The 17,333-nt window shown below is 40.9% G+C and overlaps 1 protein-coding gene and 1 long non-coding RNA gene across 2 annotated transcripts in view; both read left to right on the forward strand.

Annotated features, from left to right (window-relative positions):
- Window positions 1-5,866, forward strand: part of CAPRIN2 (caprin family member 2) — a 102,487-nt gene extending 96,621 nt beyond the window's left edge. The window contains exons 21-22 of the mRNA XM_019515482.1: window positions 3,060-3,126; window positions 4,919-5,866. Coding sequence (XP_019371027.1) covers window positions 3,060-3,126; window positions 4,919-5,487 — 636 coding nt within the window. The 3' untranslated portion in view covers window positions 5,488-5,866. The remainder of the gene's footprint in view (window positions 1-3,059; window positions 3,127-4,918) is intronic.
- A 4,469-nt stretch (window positions 5,867-10,335) lies between these two features.
- Window positions 10,336-12,320, forward strand: LOC109296206. Its single transcript, XR_002096924.1, has 2 exons — window positions 10,336-11,674; window positions 11,834-12,320. It is a non-coding gene; the product is annotated as an uncharacterized LOC109296206 (long non-coding RNA).
- Window positions 12,321-17,333: the final 5,013 nt, after the last annotated feature.

Raw genomic sequence — 17,333 nt, forward strand, 5'->3', positions numbered from 1 at the left:
GGGGGGGGGGGGGGAACCTGCTTTCTCTGCCTACGTGACTGCCCCACATACCTGGGTGGGGGCTTAAACTCCCTATTGTTCTAAGCAATGCCATCATGACAGGGAGGGAGCTAGAGACCCTGCCAGTCTACCTGGCAACCAGTGATGCATTTCAGATTGGTTGGCTAGCAGCCAACAGTTGCTGGCCTTTGGATCAGGTAAATGAGGTCATAATGTCTATATAAGTTAAGGACTGTCCAGGAGGAGGGGCAGTAGCCATGATGAAACCTGTCAGAGAAGCTGGACCGCCTGTACCTTGCTCTCTCTTAAAAACTCATGGTGAATGAACTGCTTGCTTCGAGAGGAAATTCTACCTGCCTCTGGATGATACTCATGAGTAAGCTGCTTGAGATCTAACTAAATATATAGCTTGCAATAACACAGATGTGTAATCAAAGGCTACCATGCCACTGTTTGCTGTAAGGGATTTATCTGATATTACTCTACCCTGTATCCTATTCCAAACATACTCCTTATAACAAATAAAGTTTTCCTCTGTACCTAGCATGGGAAACTTATTGGGAGAGGGTCTAGAGTATGCTTTGGGGTCCCCTTGGTTCGGCTGACTAAGGGAGACCACTATTTATGCTTCAGACTGAGGGGAAGCACCCCAAGTTCTTGTAGTGGGTGAAGTACCCTCAAGGACTACTAGGCCTGTGTTTCCAGGGGGCATCATCCAAGATCAATCCAGACTCTGGGTGGTGGTGGTGTTTACCCCCAGTCTAGTGAGTGTGCTTCAGAAAGGGGGTTGGCAGGACATGAGATGCCTCCAGGGAGGCACTTGGAGCTTGGAAGGTGGTCGGGCGCAGGGTGGCTCAATGCAGGAGCACCCCTACTGGTCTGCCACAAACTGAATGAGCCAACAGTATGCCTTTTTGTGAAAAAGGCTAACCGCATACTGGGCTGCATTAGTAGAATCATTACCAGCAGATTGAGGGAAGTGTTTCTTCCCTTCTGTTCAGCACTGGTGAGGCCACATCTGGAGTGCTGTGTTCAGTTCTGGGCCCCCCACTACAGAAAGGGTGTGAACAAATTGGAGAGTCCAGTGGAGGGCAACAAAAATTCTTAGGGGGCTGGGGCACATAACTCATGAGGAGAGGCTGAGGGATTTGGGCTTTAGTCAGAGAAGAGAAGACGGGCTTAATAGCAGCCTTCAACTACCTGAAGAGCAATTCCAAAGAGGATCAATCTAGGCTGTTTTTGGTGGTGGCAAATAACAGAGCAAGGAGCAATGATCTCAAGTTGCAGCAGTAGAAATTCAGGTTAGACATTAGGAAGAACTATCTCATGAGGACAGTAGTAAAGCACCAGAAAAAGCTACCCAGAGAAGCTGTAGGATCTCCATTCTTGGAAGTTTAAGACCTGGCTAGGTATAAAGCCTTGGGTGGGATCCAGTTGGGGGTGATTGTTTTTTTTTGAGCAGGGGGCTGAACCAGATGACCTCCTGAGGTCCCTTCCAACCCTAATTTTCTGAGTAATTGTGTACTGAAGTGGTTGAATGGAAATATGTCACTTGAATAGCTGCATAATTGGGACTCTAAAGCACTTATTTCATGTAGCATGTTACACTCCCATACTTGGATCTTACGTATTGTCCCTAAATGGCTTAAAACCAGGGATTGACCTTTGTCACAAGCTGGAACATGGTGAGACTGCCAACCATATTTGTTTCCATCAAGGAATTTGGAACTCTTGCTCAGATTTCTAGTATTAGTTTGTATTTTAAAAAATAATAACTTTTATCATCTTGTGGGTTGGGTGTGTTGTGCTTTTGTGTTTTTTCCGATCTGAGCAACTAAAGTCTGGTAACAGAAACCAGGGATGTTCAGGCCAGTGCCAACTTGGAAGAAGGAAAGGAACTCTCCTTGCATCAAATCACTATTAATTTACAACAGGTCTTTATTCTGTGCCCTATGCCTGGGGTATTATTTAATCCACACTGCATTGTTTTCCTGTCTTGCAATTTTCCTGAACATAAGCATCCTTTTGGCATGGTTGAAGGATTACAAACTCTCTTAAACGGGAGAGCAAACTAAAATTCAAGATGAATCAAGCTTGTAGATTTAACATATACTCCTTGCATTACAGGGAGGTATGCCTACTACTTAGTACTGTATTCTCTTTTTCTGCCTTCCTAGCTATATATAATATAGCTACTAAGGAATTTTGTAGTCACGACAGTCCAACAGACTGCCATGTTCCTGCTTCATTACTTTTTTTTATATTGGATTAAATGTGATCTGAAGCAATGGTTGATGTTTCTCTGGAATGTATTGTACTTTGACCACAAGTTCTAATTCTTCATCTGCAGCTGAAGTCTGACTTCTTAAAATCTGCCATTTTGGGACTTATTTGCATCAGATGCAACTACACATCAATTGTCAGGGTATTCAGGCTAAAATGTTCAAACTAGAACCCTGGAATGGAATGGTCTGAAGGTGCGTGATAGTTGAGGACCAGGTTCTGGGCAGATCTTCCTATGATTCCATACTAGAGCAACTTTGTCAGTGCTGGTTCTTTCTATTCGCTAAACTACAGCCAGTCTTCTAAATTGCTTTTCTACTGCCTAGAGCAGTAGTTCTCAACTTTTTTTTTTAGATTTGAGGTACTCCTTGGAAAATGCTGGCTCTTAAGGGTTTTTATTCATTTTTTGACTATAGAAAATTAATAGGTGTGACTTGCTTTGTCAGAGACCAGCAAGTTCATGATTTTAACACTGTGGATTCCTACTTGAAATCTCTGGGCTTTCCTTGTGAAATCAGGTTTGTACACCTAACTGTGCTAAGACTGCCTAGCACCCCAGGGCTCTGTGGCATGCTGGCTGAGAGTTGTTGTTCTAGAGGCCCATGGACATGCATTCTGCACTGTCAAATTAATTTATAAGCACCTACTGATTCTGAACTATTTTCAAGTGCAGATTACCTGTGCTTAAAAATACTGTGCGTGTGTGTAAATAGATAGGTCTATGGGTACTAATGGGTATTTGGGAGCTAATCTCTAACACTTTTTATTCATTCTAGGATATCAATTACCAGCAATGCTATAAACGAGGAGGGATAATTAGTGGTCCTCGGGCAAACTCAAGAGGTAAGGCTATTAGTTCCCCCCCCGCACAACTGTGGAGTAAGACTTAGTATATAATTGCACCTAGAATGATGACTGTTTTTTAAAACAAAACCCCAAAAACAAAAAAAATTAGTAAAATAAGTCCTAGCACCAATTTCATTTGTTTTGTTTTGTTTTGTTTTTTTTACAAGTAAAGAAAAGTGAGTCTCTGGGATATCAGGCTAGGGTGTCCTCGTCATTTATTAAACTGCTGCAATATTGAGTCTGTGTAGGAAGGCAGGTAATACTGAGAACTCTGATTTTCCACTAATCTCCAGTTCTGCTCAGAACAAAACAATTTCTCCAGTAAATCGACATGAATTATTCAATGTGGCAATTCTGTATCAGTCCCACTTTTTCAGCCCATGTCTTTGGGTAATCTGTCAAAATTGATCCCAGAAATAAACACAGAATACCATTTATGTAGAAAATAGATGTGATGTAACTCCGCACCAAAGACTTGGATGCTGTAACTTTTTTAAATTTAGAGGCTTGGGTAGAAAAGCTGAACAAATGGATTCTAAAACACAACCTTATTGAATCTGAAATGCCTGTCTTTTGGAGGGAAAAAATAGTGTAGAATGCATTGTAGCAATCAAAGAATAATCATACTTCAGTTCAGGATGGGAGCTAGCATCTGCTCCTGAGCAAGTGGGAATTGTAGTGAGCCTTAATGACTGTTCAAAGCATAATACAATTTTTTTCTATTGTGAAGAATAAAATTGTATACATGAAAAGTGGTTAGTTATCATTTGGCAGCCTGTCTAAGGATTTGTTGATGAAATCATTTGAGGTTCTTGTGCATTAAGTTTCAGATGAGAACTGGGGGAAGGAACTTGCTATAATCAGGTAAAATAGAGGACTATGAAACAACTGCCACTTTTTCAGACTTCCTTCCCCTTTTAGGGGGATGGTGGGGAAATCTAAAAGATTCTTTGTAGCTGAGGATTTGAGACCATGTACTTGTTCAGTTGCTGTTTAAAGAAGCTGATACTTTTATAACCCTGCTTCTCTGTGCTAAATAAACAATTAGTGTTCCTTTTATAGAAAAACAAAATTGGCCTTAAGTTTTTTTGAGTGATATTTTTTTATATTGATGCTATTATGCCACCATAGTTTAACAGAACACTGATTTATCAAATTATCTTCCTGGCTTTCACTTGAGTGAATAGTTAGTTATAAACTTCTATATACCATTATAAAAAGAACTTGTATAAACTACTTACCTTTAGGTTTAGACATGTAAAATTCTTATGACAGCAGTACTTGGGTCACTCTAGTGAGTGAGGTACTCTCAGGCAGGACCTGGTGTTTCAGATTAAGTGCAGTACTGATGTAACTTTAACATTATAGCTCCTTCTGAAAGCTTGTCTTATGCTTGACTCTTGCTTGTTTCTCATCAGTCAGCTGTGCTCCAAGTTTTTAAACACTGATGACACTGAAAAATTTACAGGTGGTATGCAATAGTTGGCAAATATCACACCTAAGTATTGACAGCTGCTGCCAAATCCTTTAGGGTGTGGAGTAAGCAATAGTAAGGATTGAAGCCAATTAAGTCACTCATGCTTGTTCAGCTTATTTTTTAGCAAGATGGGGTAGTGTTAATATTGAATAAAGCTGTTTGCACATTTTGTCTGTAATAACTACAATACACCCATGTGGAATAAACCTGCATGTAAAATGCAAACTAGCATGATGGGTTTTTTGAAATGCAGGTTGTAAGCATATTCTGTCCCACTTCTAAAAATTTACGATTGCTAATGATCTTTGACAGCAGGATGGAGTGATTCTTCTCAGGTGAGCAGTCCAGAGCGAGACAATGAAACCTTTAACAGTGGGGACTCTGGGCAGGGAGACTCCCGCAGCATCACCCCTGTCGATGTGCCAGTGACAAGCCAAGCTGCCACAATACTACCAGTGCATGTCTATCCCCTCCCCCAGCAGATGAGAGTTGCCTTTTCTGCTGCTAGAACATCTAATTTGGCCCCTGGAACTCTAGACCAGCCAATTGCGTTTGACCTTCTGCTGAACAACCTTGGAGAAACATTTGACATTCAGCTTGGTAGGTTCAATTGTCCAGTGAATGGTACCTATGTATTCATCTTCCACATGCTGAAGTTGGCAGTGAATGTTCCACTGTATGTGAACCTTATGAAGAACGAAGAGGTCCTAGTATCAGCATATGCAAATGATGGGGCTCCAGACCATGAAACTGCTAGTAACCATGCAGTCCTACAGCTCTTCCAGGGGGATCAGATCTGGTTACGTCTGCATCGGGGAGCCATTTATGGAAGCAGCTGGAAATATTCTACCTTCTCGGGATACCTCCTTTATCAGGACTAAAATCCAGTGTTACGTTTACAAAAAAACAAAAAACGAAAAGCTGCTCCAAACACCTTGGTGAATGGGAAGGGGGCGGGGGGTGGAAACTAGCTTTGCACTTAATACTGACTTCATAGAAGATACATGGTTCCATTATTGGGAAGTGGCGGTCTTACTTTGCAAGGTGAAATCATGGAGTTGGGTTACTGAATCAGCACTAATTTGGCACTTTATCAATTGTGATGTAGCCTTGCTAGTAAAGCTGTGAATGTATATTGTTTGCACTTACCCTAAACTGTATTAATGTCCAGCTTACTACACTACTGATATGATTGCCTCAAGTATGGGCTATTCGCAATGCCTTGTTGTGCCTCAATAAAACAAGTTAATATGCATTTTAGTATTAATCTTGATAGTTGTCTTTATTGATTTTAAAAATATTCAAAACTTGGTCTACTAACTCAGTGTGAAGCATATTGCATGTAGTCTTACTCTGAAAGTGGTTGTCAGTCCATCACTTCCCAAAAGTCTGGGTGAATTGTTTTAAGACCGTTGAGTCATGTTTGTTTTCTAGTGAAGCAGTCTGTTCTCAAGAGTTAGTCCTACTGTATGCAAACCTTGCACTACAGTTCATGTTAGCTTTCATCTTTTAACTAAGAAATGCCTCCTGTCTCAACAATGTTTTGCATATTTTTATTGTACAACTGTTGTTCTGTGTTACTTGATCTAAATGTGTGCATGACTGCCACTGACTGGACAGAATATCAAACTGATTTTAAAAGCTGAAAACAATTCAAAACTTCTGAAATTCTAAGCTAGTAGTTCAGTCTTTGTTCTTGCTAGCTTCCAAAATATCATGCCAGTATTTCTTATTAGACATAACTGAGCCTCTAAATTTGGCCAGACGAATGAAACAAGGTACTATTGCCATATCAATTATTTATCTAACTTTCAGACTGTGAATGCCTGTGTCTGAAGGAACTGCAGTGTTGGGCACCAAAAGGCAATAGAACATAGTGCTACAAATGCATTTTGTAAAATTACTTTCTGTAGTTCAATGTTCTCTCAATCCCTTCTTAATACAGAATTCCTCCAGGGGTGGAAAGCACTGGTGGAGATGGCTGTGGTAACAGCAGCCTTATTTATACTTTTTTTTTTTTTTTTGCCAATATACTTTGTTTAGGTCCTGGCTAAAGTGCAGCTTGATGCATAATTCTCCAGATAAATTGATAACAAGAAAAATACATCTGTTTCCTGCTTCTATATTATATAAGCCATAGTAGAAGTAAAACACAGAATACAACAAATCTTCTTGGGTAAAGCTGCTGCTTCTGTTTTTTTCCAGCTTGTTTATAGTAGTCATATTAAACTACATTGTTTTGAACCTTAATTTTGTAGTATCTGAAGTAGACTGTCATCAATTAAACTTTATGCCTTTCTGAAGGAGCCTAGTCTCCAAGGTACCACCCTGTCTTCCTTTCCACCCTAATCTGCTAGGCTTTTGTTTTTAACAGTGAGTTATCTGGCATCTATTTTTTAAAGATCCTGGGCTGTTTTGTGATTTTGTTTTTTGATCCAATAAGGGCATTTCTCATTTGGTTTCATTTAAGCAAATTTTGGTGGAAGAACAGGTTGTGGACTACTTATACATGTCCAACTTTTCTAAGTCCATGGGGTGGATGGGATGCACCAAAGGGTGCTGAGGGAGTTGGCTGATGTGATTGCAGAAGCACTGGCCATCATCTTTGAAAACTCATGGTGACCAGGAGAGATCCGAGATAATTGGAAAAGGGCAAACATAGTGCCCATCTTTAAGAAAGGGAAGAAGGAAGATCCAGGAAACTACAGACCAGTCAGCCTCATGTCAATCCCTGGAAAAATTGTGCAACAGATCCTCAAGGAATTCATTTTTAAGCACTTGGAGGACAAAAAAAGGTGATTAGGAACAGTCATCATGGATTCACCTGGGGCAAGTTGTGCCTGACCAACCTTGATTGCCTTCTATGATGAGGAGATTAGTGCTGGATGTGGTGTATCTTGATTTTTATTTAGCAAGGCTTTTGATACAGTCTCCCATACCATTCTCGCAAGCAAGCTAAGGCAGTATGGGCTGGATGAATGGACTTTAAGGTGGACAGAAAACTGGCTTGAGGATTGGGCTCAGAAGTAATCAATGGCTCGTGTCTAGTTAGTAGCCAGTATCAGTGGAGTGCCCTAGGGGTCAGTTCTGAGGCTAGTTTTGTTCAAGGTCTTCATCAATGACCTGGAAGATGGCCCTGAGTACCCCCACAGCAAGTTTGCAGATGATGCCAAGTTGTGGGGAATAGGAAATTATACTGGAGGGTAGGGCTAAGATTCAGAGAGACCTGGACAAATGGGAGGATTAGGCCTAAAGGAATCTCATGAGATTCAACAAGGACAAATGCAAAGTCCTGCACATAAGATGGAAAAGTCCCATGCACCAGTACAGGGTGGGGGCCGACTGGCCAAGCAGCTCTGCAGAAAAGGACTTTGGTGCTACAGTGGACAATAAGCTGAATATGAGCCAGCACTGACCCCTAGTTGCCAAGAAAGCTAATGGCATACTGGGCTGCACTGGTAGGTGTGTTGCCAATAGGTCAAGGGAAGTGAATATTCCCCTCTCTTCAGCACTGGTGAGGCTGTATCTGGAGTACTGTGTCCAGTACAGTTTTGGGCCCCCCACTACAGAAAGGATATGGACAAATTTGAAGAGAGTCCAGCAGAAGGCAATAAAGTGATGAGGCTGGGGGAACTGGGCTTTAGTAGGGCTGGGTGAAGCTTCAGTCACTAATTTCAATTCGGAGGAGATTTGGCCTGATTCAGCGGCCAGATCTCTGAATCCGAGACCCTTTAGTCTCTCTGAATCTATTTGAAGGCTTCTGATTTCGATTTGGAGAGATTCGATGATTCAGACATAGACACAGCTTTGTGATTTATTTTTTTTTTCCTACATACCTCAGAGATGCTGGGGTGGGTGGAGCATCCCATGGGAGTGCGGGGGGTCCCAAGCATGCTTATTGGTCAAACCAGAAGCACTTCTGGGTCTGCTGTGCAGCGCATGGCAGTCCCCCCCTGCCCCCAGCTCGGTGACTAGTGTCTCCTAGGTTTGGGAGGGTACCAGGTGTCCCACTGTAGCCAATTGCCCAGTTGGGGTGGGGGGTCCCCCACATGCTCAGTGGCAGCACCAGAAGTGGACTGGAAGTACTGCTGGTCTACTTCCAGGTCTGCTGCCATGTCATGCCCCCCACCCCCATGGGATGCTCCATCTGCCCCACCATCTCAGGGTTCATGGGCTGTGCCTGGTACCTCAAGGTATGTAGAAAAAACATAAACCTGTGTTTGTGGCCAAATCACTGATTCTCCAAATTTATAACCAAATCTTCAGACCTGGATTTGGCTGAATTGAATTGGACAGTAATCTGAATCAATTAATTGAGTTGCTATCCCCCAAATTGGGCTGAATCTGAATAGAATATGCCTGCTTCACACACCCCTATTTAGAGAAGAGAAAATGGAGAGGTGATTTTAATAATGGCCTTCAACTGGGGGATTCACAAGAGGATGGAGCTAGACTGTTCTCGGTGGTGACAGGTGACCGAACAAGGAGCAATGGTCTTAAGTTGCAGCAAGGGATGTTTAGGTTTGATAATTAAGAAAAATTTTCTCGCTAGGAGGGTAGCAAAGCACTGGAACAGGTTACCCAGAGGTTTCAGAATCTTCATCCTCGGAGGTTTCCAAGACCCGGCTAGACAAAGCTTTATCTGGAATGGTCTAGTCGGGGCTGGTCCTGGTTTGAGCAGGCATTGGACTGAATTAACCTGAGGTCCCCTCCAACCCTAATTTTCTAGGATTCTAAGCTTCCTTCCCCTCCCTCCTTCTTTTCAGTCTTCCATGGCTCTTTGAAATTTGCTAATAGTTCAGGGACTTGGCGAATTTCCCTAATGCTATAGAATGCAGGCATTTGAAACTCCTAATGTTGTTAAAGATCCAGATTTGCCTTAATTCCCCTATTTAATTGTGCAAACAACTGTCAGTGTACCCAGCCTTTGAGATTTGGGCAGGAACCTACCAGTGGGTAGTAGGTTGCTGGCAGTTAGGAAATTCAACCCCCCCCCCGAGTTTTGGGCAGATCTGTTATGCCAGCATATTGCTAACCAGAATGCATCATGTAATGCATCTGAATACTTAGAAAGCCTACAGCACCAGGTGTTTGCAGGCCTATATGCTTTTAATTTGTAACTCTTCTAGGCCTCTAAAGCTATTCTTGATTCTACTGAATCCCTTCTGGTTTGCGCAATTAAATAAGTCGGTGATTGATCGAGCATTCGTTCCTTGATTATAAAGTACTGCTTCCTAATCCCTTGTGCACATTCCACCTTTTTCACCTGGGATGCAATTTTGTCATAGCTAAAGTCCATTTAATTCCAGTCAGTTACTACCGTTTGAAAGTGAGCAACAGGTGCTCTCCTACTTGCCTTACGTCCTTGGTATGAAATTGTTACTAGCTAACCACTGTTTGTCCCTGGGAGACTTAGTCTAACTTCATAGGATTCATATTTCTTTGCTCCATGCTTCTTAAATTTTCCTCCATGCCCCAACCACAGTCTTGATGACTTAATCTTATGCGCTTTTCCTGGTCCCATGCTTATTTCTTGCGGAGTCTTTAGCTTTAAGTGCAGCTTGCATTTCATTACTCCCAAACATTGCAAAGTTATAGAAATCAGCGGACATGTCTGGTAGCTGTTTTACGTCCCAGCTGATGCTGAGTAAAATTTAACTTGCCAAAGCATGACTTGTTTTTTAATGCAACTCCTGTCTCCCCAAATGCCTTCCATTTGCTAATTTCAGATTTTTTTTTAACTAGTATCTATACTAGTGAGTGAGCAAACTCCCAAATGTTTGTAGACTATATGGAAGGCTTAAACAGATTGCTCCCCATTCCTCTCATTTGCAATACATAATCTATTTAGAAAAAAAGCATGATTAAATAGACTACAAAGGTTAATGGCTATGCCAAGGAGCGGTTCAGTTCTTATCCATCAGAAAGCTTAAATGTACCGAAAAACACTAGTTGAAGAGAATATCAATATTGGCCAATACAAAATTAAGTAATTGTGGATGGTTCTAAAAACTCAGTTCATGAAGCTTAGCAACTTGACTAGTATAAACACTAGTGCAATTTCAGCTGTTGAACTTGTTTGACACTAGTTCTCAAAATAAACGCTGAAAGTATGCAACTTTAGTGAAAGCCATAAAGATGTAAGACATTTTAAAAAACTACAAGTTTCAGATATGAATAGTCTTGTTCGTACTGTCCTGGGATATCTGCCAGCAAATGCATGCCATAGCAAATTTTGCAAGTGACAGCACTAACGTAAATTAAGTCATCCTAGTTCCCAGTGTCTTCCAACTTGGAATCAATCTGCAGGAGTAAACTCATCAAGCTGTTGGAGCCTTGTTGCTTGCAATTATGTGCATCTGAACTTTCGTTACTTTTAAACTTTAATTAAAGTTCTCCAGGGCAGATACAGTTGAAGCTAGTATGCCAAACAGAACCCAGCATTGCACACTTGACAGTCCTCCAAAAGTGAGGAATGTTACTCTTGATTTTGGAGTAAGGTGGCTGTCCTAAATGCTCAAACTATATAGACTTTGTTGCTTACAAATTAATGTACCTTCATGTTTTTTAAAGAGTCTGTGTTCTGGTCTCTTTTTTTTCTCCTCTTGCACCCCAACTAGCTACATAGGTGGCAAGTTTTCCAAAGTGCTTCAGGTAATATACAAATAATCATCTACTGAGCTTAACTTTAACTTACTTGAATATCTAAAGTCTAATTTGAGAGTTAGATCCATAGTCATCTTTTTTGGAAGGCATTTTAATAGGTAAGTTTTGTGACTTTAAAATGTTTAAGCACTCTGGGTGTGGTATAGGGTTACTATATATTTTCACATACTTAAATGTTCCCCCTCCCCCCTCTCCAGCTCTTTACTCATGGTGGTTATCTTGAATTACTACACTGCTAATGTATCTAGGTTTATGCAAAGCTCCCATTCAGATTTTTAGATTCTGTAAGTTTCATAGGGTGTTGCACTGTTTCAATACTTTTGATGGTTACTACATGTGTTTAAACTGTCCATCTTCACTAATTGCTGGAGGTTCCTGGACACCTATTGTCTGCCCTGCAAGGTAAGGCAGTTAGCATCTGGTTCTGCCTCCATGTTGAGTGAATATTGTCCTAAGTTTCTTTTAACTTTCTTATTTAATGAATAATATTGCAAACTTGAGTTTACTATACCGCCAGCCTTTGGAAAACAAATTGACTCAAGATTCTTCTCTTTCTTTCAGGCCATGCAAATGTGAGGCAGAGAGTATGAGTGACCAGTTTTATAGCTGACCTTTTTCATTTGGTTAAAAAAAAAAAATCCCTGTCCAGCTATGCTGAGGTACAACTGCGGTGCTCTCATCCTTATGACCTGTCGGCTCCAACTATTTATTTTCAACACAGAACAACTACAGCTGCTTTAACAGAATGATCAGTGGATAAGACTACATCAGCACTTTGACTACAAGCAAAGCTTAACTACCTTCTGCAAACTTGCCTTGCTAGTCCAGAGGCTAAATGACAGATCCCATAGTTTACCCCCTGGGTGGAGCAGAACTTTGGAGTCTCTATCAAGGGACAAGAAATCCACTTACTATGCTACTGGGAGGCAGTCTGGTCTATTACTGTACAGTGACTAGATCAGATCTTTCCATACAGATGTGTGAATAACTTTTTGGATGCTTGTTTCAACTATAGATAGGCATATTAAAACAGCCCATAAGTTTCATAGCCGCTGTCTGAAGTTCTTTTAGCGTTCTGTAGCCTGCAAATATAAGAGAGCACTAATTTCTCTAGAATTTATTCAAACTTGATAAATGGGCAGCTCTAAGCAAAGTTTTTACAATGGTACAAATGGGCAAAAAGTACTATTAAAACTTTCCATTTCAAACTTCTGTTACACAACTTCTGTTATTTTCAGTAACTGCTATTTTCAGTAACTGCTGTACTAAAATTCACAACTACTTTTGAATACAGATAAAGGTTTCTAAGGTTACAAGAGAGACTTTGAAGGTATGTAATGTTGAAAATGTTACTTAGTAGCTGAGGAAGTAGAGCTGTGTTACAGTTGCATCATCCTAAATTTTCAAGAAGTACTTCATGGTTCTGTGTGCCTAATCTCAAATACTTGCAGAACTTTCATTTTTAAGTGATGCGAAAATTATATCTAATGCATTGAATGTAACTACTACCTTCACTTCCAGTAAGCTATTGTAGTGAGCATGGTTGCCCATTGTCTAGTTTTTGGGGTTTTTTTACACAGCTTTGTTTCTGTTATTGCTTTAATGCACTACTGAAAGGAGCTCAGATGCTACAAGGAACCAATGCCAAATACGTACATAATGTTAAGAACAATTGAAATAGCTTACCAGCTTGCCAGTTCTGCAAGCACTGCCTACATTTGGACATTTTGGTTTAGTCTTTTTTTAAATTTAAATCATGCTGCCTTCTGTTAGCAGGGGGAGAAATGAGAGCTCCAAGAACAAGGGTCCACACAACCTTGTATACACACACTTCTCATACTTGCAGTATCATGTTTAGAGGCAGGCGTGCCTTATTCTTCTCTTCCATGAGCTCTTTCATTCTGCTGTCCTCTTCCACTATCTTGCCATGTGGAGTTACTAAAGGAGCTTCTCTACTGTGGGGTCTGTTTACTTGCCCCAGTAGCAGGCAGCTCTATTCAGCAGTGCAAGGGAAAGCACCCAAATGTACACAGGAATGAACCAGAGTCTGCTTCTGCTTCCTCTTCCGTGTGATCCTGGGGGGAAGGAGTCAGTATATCTGAACACTTGATTGTAATATTCTGATGCACTAGTAATTAGAACCGAATAGATACTGTTTAGTAGAAAAGAGATATTTTAGGCTAGTTTATATTCCAGTATATGAGAGCTCAGTTTATTTTGGGGGGGAGTGGGAAAGCTTAAATCTCACTTACAGAATTTCCTTATTACAAATGAATATGGAAAAATTGTTTAATGTCAAGTGCAGCTTGTGGTTTGGGTTATGACACATACAACTAAAATGGAAAAATGGTATACTGCACCCTTGTGATAGGCATCCAGCTAGTGTTAGATCTCAGCAAAGAAACCTGGCCTGCATCAAAATGTTGTTACCTTGGCATTTCATCATAAAGTACAGAAAATTAAATGTGCCACTGCCGATCTTTTGATGGAGATCTGAGAGACAATGGAAGTGAAGCAATGTCTAATTTTGTTGCTCAATGAGGTGGGGGCATATACAATTGAACATCCCCACACAACCCAACATATTGGTGGGTTTTGGGGGTAGGGCAGAAGAGCGGCAACAAAGAAAGAGGGGAGAATTAAATCTTGAGTAGATCATTTCAGTTGTGACTGGCAGAAAGGTCACAAAGCTTCTTGAGCTTTAGTGATAGATGATTGCACACATATTACCCATGTTGGATCTTCAGTATCGCTAATGAAGAGCTGCACCATTTTGTCAAAAGGGAAAAAATCTGTTTTTCAAGGACAAGCATGTAGCAGCAGCCACATCTTGGCATCATGTAGTACAGCACTCAGTTGCATCCATATTGAGTAAGCCTTCTTATGCACTGCAGGTAGATCTTCAGACATGCAACAAGGCACTTCAGTCAGCTGCTGGTTAGGAAGTGATATTCTTGAGTAACATTGATGTTCTTTATTTTATGATGATTTTTTTAGACACAACCAAGAACAAATTTCTGACCACTTATTTTTTTTCTCTTCAGCTCTTGTAAGCAGAAAAAATATAATCAACCCTAATGTCACAAAGAAATCAAGCATTTGTTTCTATCTCGATTCACTTTTCTATGGCAGGTGCCAGATGTGGCCTGCAGGTCATGTTTACTCAGCCCAGGGTGGAAATTCAGGGGTGGGTCCTACTGCCAAATTCCTCTGTATAGAACCCCCACTGGCAGTGAGCGTTGTGCATGGGTGATTGCTGTGTTTAGTTTATGTGCATATGTGCATACATGCTGCCCACTGTTCTGCTGCTCTTTCTGCTGCTGGGTCCGCATCTGAGTATGACCTGTAAGATGCCCCATGGTCCAGATCCAGCCTAGGGGGCTGATGGAGTTAGATACCCCTGTTCTAGGGCCAGAACCTTTTGAATGATAACTTTGGTGTTAGATACTTTTTAGTGCCAGAAATTGTAGTGTTACCCAAGTAGTTTGTAACGGAAGTATCCATACATCCACAGCCACCTGGAGTGGAAGAAAAATGGTGAGTCATAAAAAGTGTGCTACAAAGGCATGCTCTCCAGCCTGGAGGCAATGGGGCTGGTCCTTGGCTTCCCTGGCCCTGTTACTTTGTGAGGGCTGTGGTAATAGGGTTTCCTGCAAGCTGCCCATAGTGGCAAGAGATGTTCAGATCTCTGTCTACTGTAATTGGGCCCTGAAACAGTAGTGATGGGGCTGCCGATGCCAATTGAGGTGGCAAGGGCTGATTAGGTAGCAGAGATGGTCTGACCAGTCCTTGTCAGTGTGAGAACTCAGACAACTGTTGCCAGCTGGTGGCACTTGCTGATGGTGCTGCTTGCCAGCTCAATGGGTTATACTAGAGAACCAGCAGTCCCCTCTTTCTTCTCCTCCGGGAGGGGGCAGGGAAGAGGGAGAGCAGAGCACTTTAGGGGACACAGACTTGTATAAACAAGTCTGTTGCAGAAAGGCTTCCTGCAGCAGTAGCTGCAACTTTTTTTTAATGATGGATGGCCCATTTTTTGTGACATCAGGCACTTTCTTAATGAGACAAACAGTATGAACCTTTGGAGGCTTTTTTTTTTCCTTTTTTTGTCATACTAAAAGAGCATGACGTATAACATCTGTCTAGGGCCCTTTGATTCAATTTGGGGCATTTACATTGGCTGTTTTCCTATTTTTTTTTAAATTGGCAATAGTTAATTCTGGCAGAGAGAGCATATTTTATAAAGCAAGAAACAGCCCATTCAGTTGTAAAACAATGCAGAGTACAGTTCCAGCAATTGCTCTTTCATCATGTTGGAATGGGTTGTATTGCATTCTACATAGTAGCAGAAAATCCTTTAACACTTCCACATGCTACTGCACGTGCAGAATGAAATTTCATCTATTTTAGGGAATCTTCCATTCAAAACCCACAACTAGACTAATGTTCCCCACTGCTGGGTGGCTGGTGACCAGGTATTACAATTTTAGATTAGAAAATGGCAGATGAAAAATGTTATTCTTCAAATGAAGGGAGGTGCTGATAAATTTGATTGAGATAAAGTAACTGAAACTGATAAGAAGATGGAGCTTGAATAGTTAGCATGCGGCCTACCTAGCATAAATACATTATTTTTAAAAATGGCTGTTATGGTTCTTATCCTATATAACTGTTCAGTCTTCAATAATGTGTCACCACGCTAATACTGTTTTAAAGTTTTTATAATTGTTTTTTAAATAACTTCAACTTGGGCATAAGCACCTAGCTTGTTACAAATTAAATTACTTGTTACTGTTCTAATAAATGCTTTAATGCCTTTGTTTTTTAAAGCTGTTCAGCTGATCACTTTAAGGTGGGGTAACAGGCTGGTCAATAAATGGAATGAATGAGCAAAGTCAAGGTAGAAAATGTCTGAATTAGGGTAGCTTTGTTTGTGTGACAGACTTCAGTGGCCTACTCCTTCCCTGTTCTTTCCCTGGTGTTGACATCCCTTACAGTTGTGGTGGTGATTAAATTCCAAACATGTATTGTATGCAACTGATGCAGTACTGTTATCTTAAACCCCATAGACCCTGTGTCACAGTGACTTAGATGTGAACTCTCCAAAGCTAGTGTTGGCTGCTTAAAGCCTAACAGTAACATGAATACACTACTGAATTTTTATGTATGTGCTCTTCAGCAAGTGGGCATTAAATGAAAGAAGACAAAGGAAAGGAGAGAAATAAAAAGCTGAATATCAAGATTTCTAAAGGTCAACTTAATTTCTTCACTGTCTATGACAATAAAATATTTGGTAACTTAACTGGTATATAGAGCTTATACCTTCCCTTGATCTAGCTGCTGATACTCTGCTTACATATGTAGGGATTTTTGGGTTGGATTTAAGGCAGCATTTAGCACTAACTATATCCCAGTCTAGGGACCATAATCAAAAACAATTTCCATTTACTTCAAACTGTGGAGGAATATGTGATTTATAATCCTGATAGTGAATCATTGGCTCATTCCTATAAATATATCTGCCCTGTTTATACATTTCTGCTTGAAATCCTTTTCTTAACAAACTTATTAGGGCATGAAAAATTCAGCTGCTTTAATGAGCTAAGGCCTATTGAGAGCTAGTCCTGAAAGTGCTGAGGGGAAAAATTCACAGCAAGGCCTGTCTTCTAATTGAGGCTGGAGCCAAGTAAGTAAGGAAAGCTGGATCTTGTTCTCCACTTCTTTTATTTTTTTGTGCCAGCCTTCCTAAAGCTTAACCCATGTTGGGAAATAAATTTCTTTGCTAAAAACTATTCAGCTGAACCACTGTTAACAAAAGGCATGGCCTCTCCTCTGTACTAACATGAAAGCACAGGTGCATGGATCAAACGGAGGTGCCTGCATCTTGATCCCTATAGGGATCAAGGTATTTGGACAGACTTTGCAAAATCTTGGGTCCAACAGAAAATGAGCAGTCATTGCTGCTACAGTGTGGCTGGAGACAGGCAGGGATGTCTCTTTCATTCCAAAGAGAACAATCAACACTTCCTAACAAGTACAGGAAGTGCATGCTGGTGATGAGAAG

Source organism: Gavialis gangeticus, unplaced genomic scaffold (assembly GCF_001723915.1).
Source record: "Gavialis gangeticus isolate Ggan-Ray unplaced genomic scaffold, GavGan_comp1, whole genome shotgun sequence".
Lineage (NCBI taxonomy): Eukaryota > Metazoa > Chordata > Crocodylia > Gavialidae > Gavialis > Gavialis gangeticus.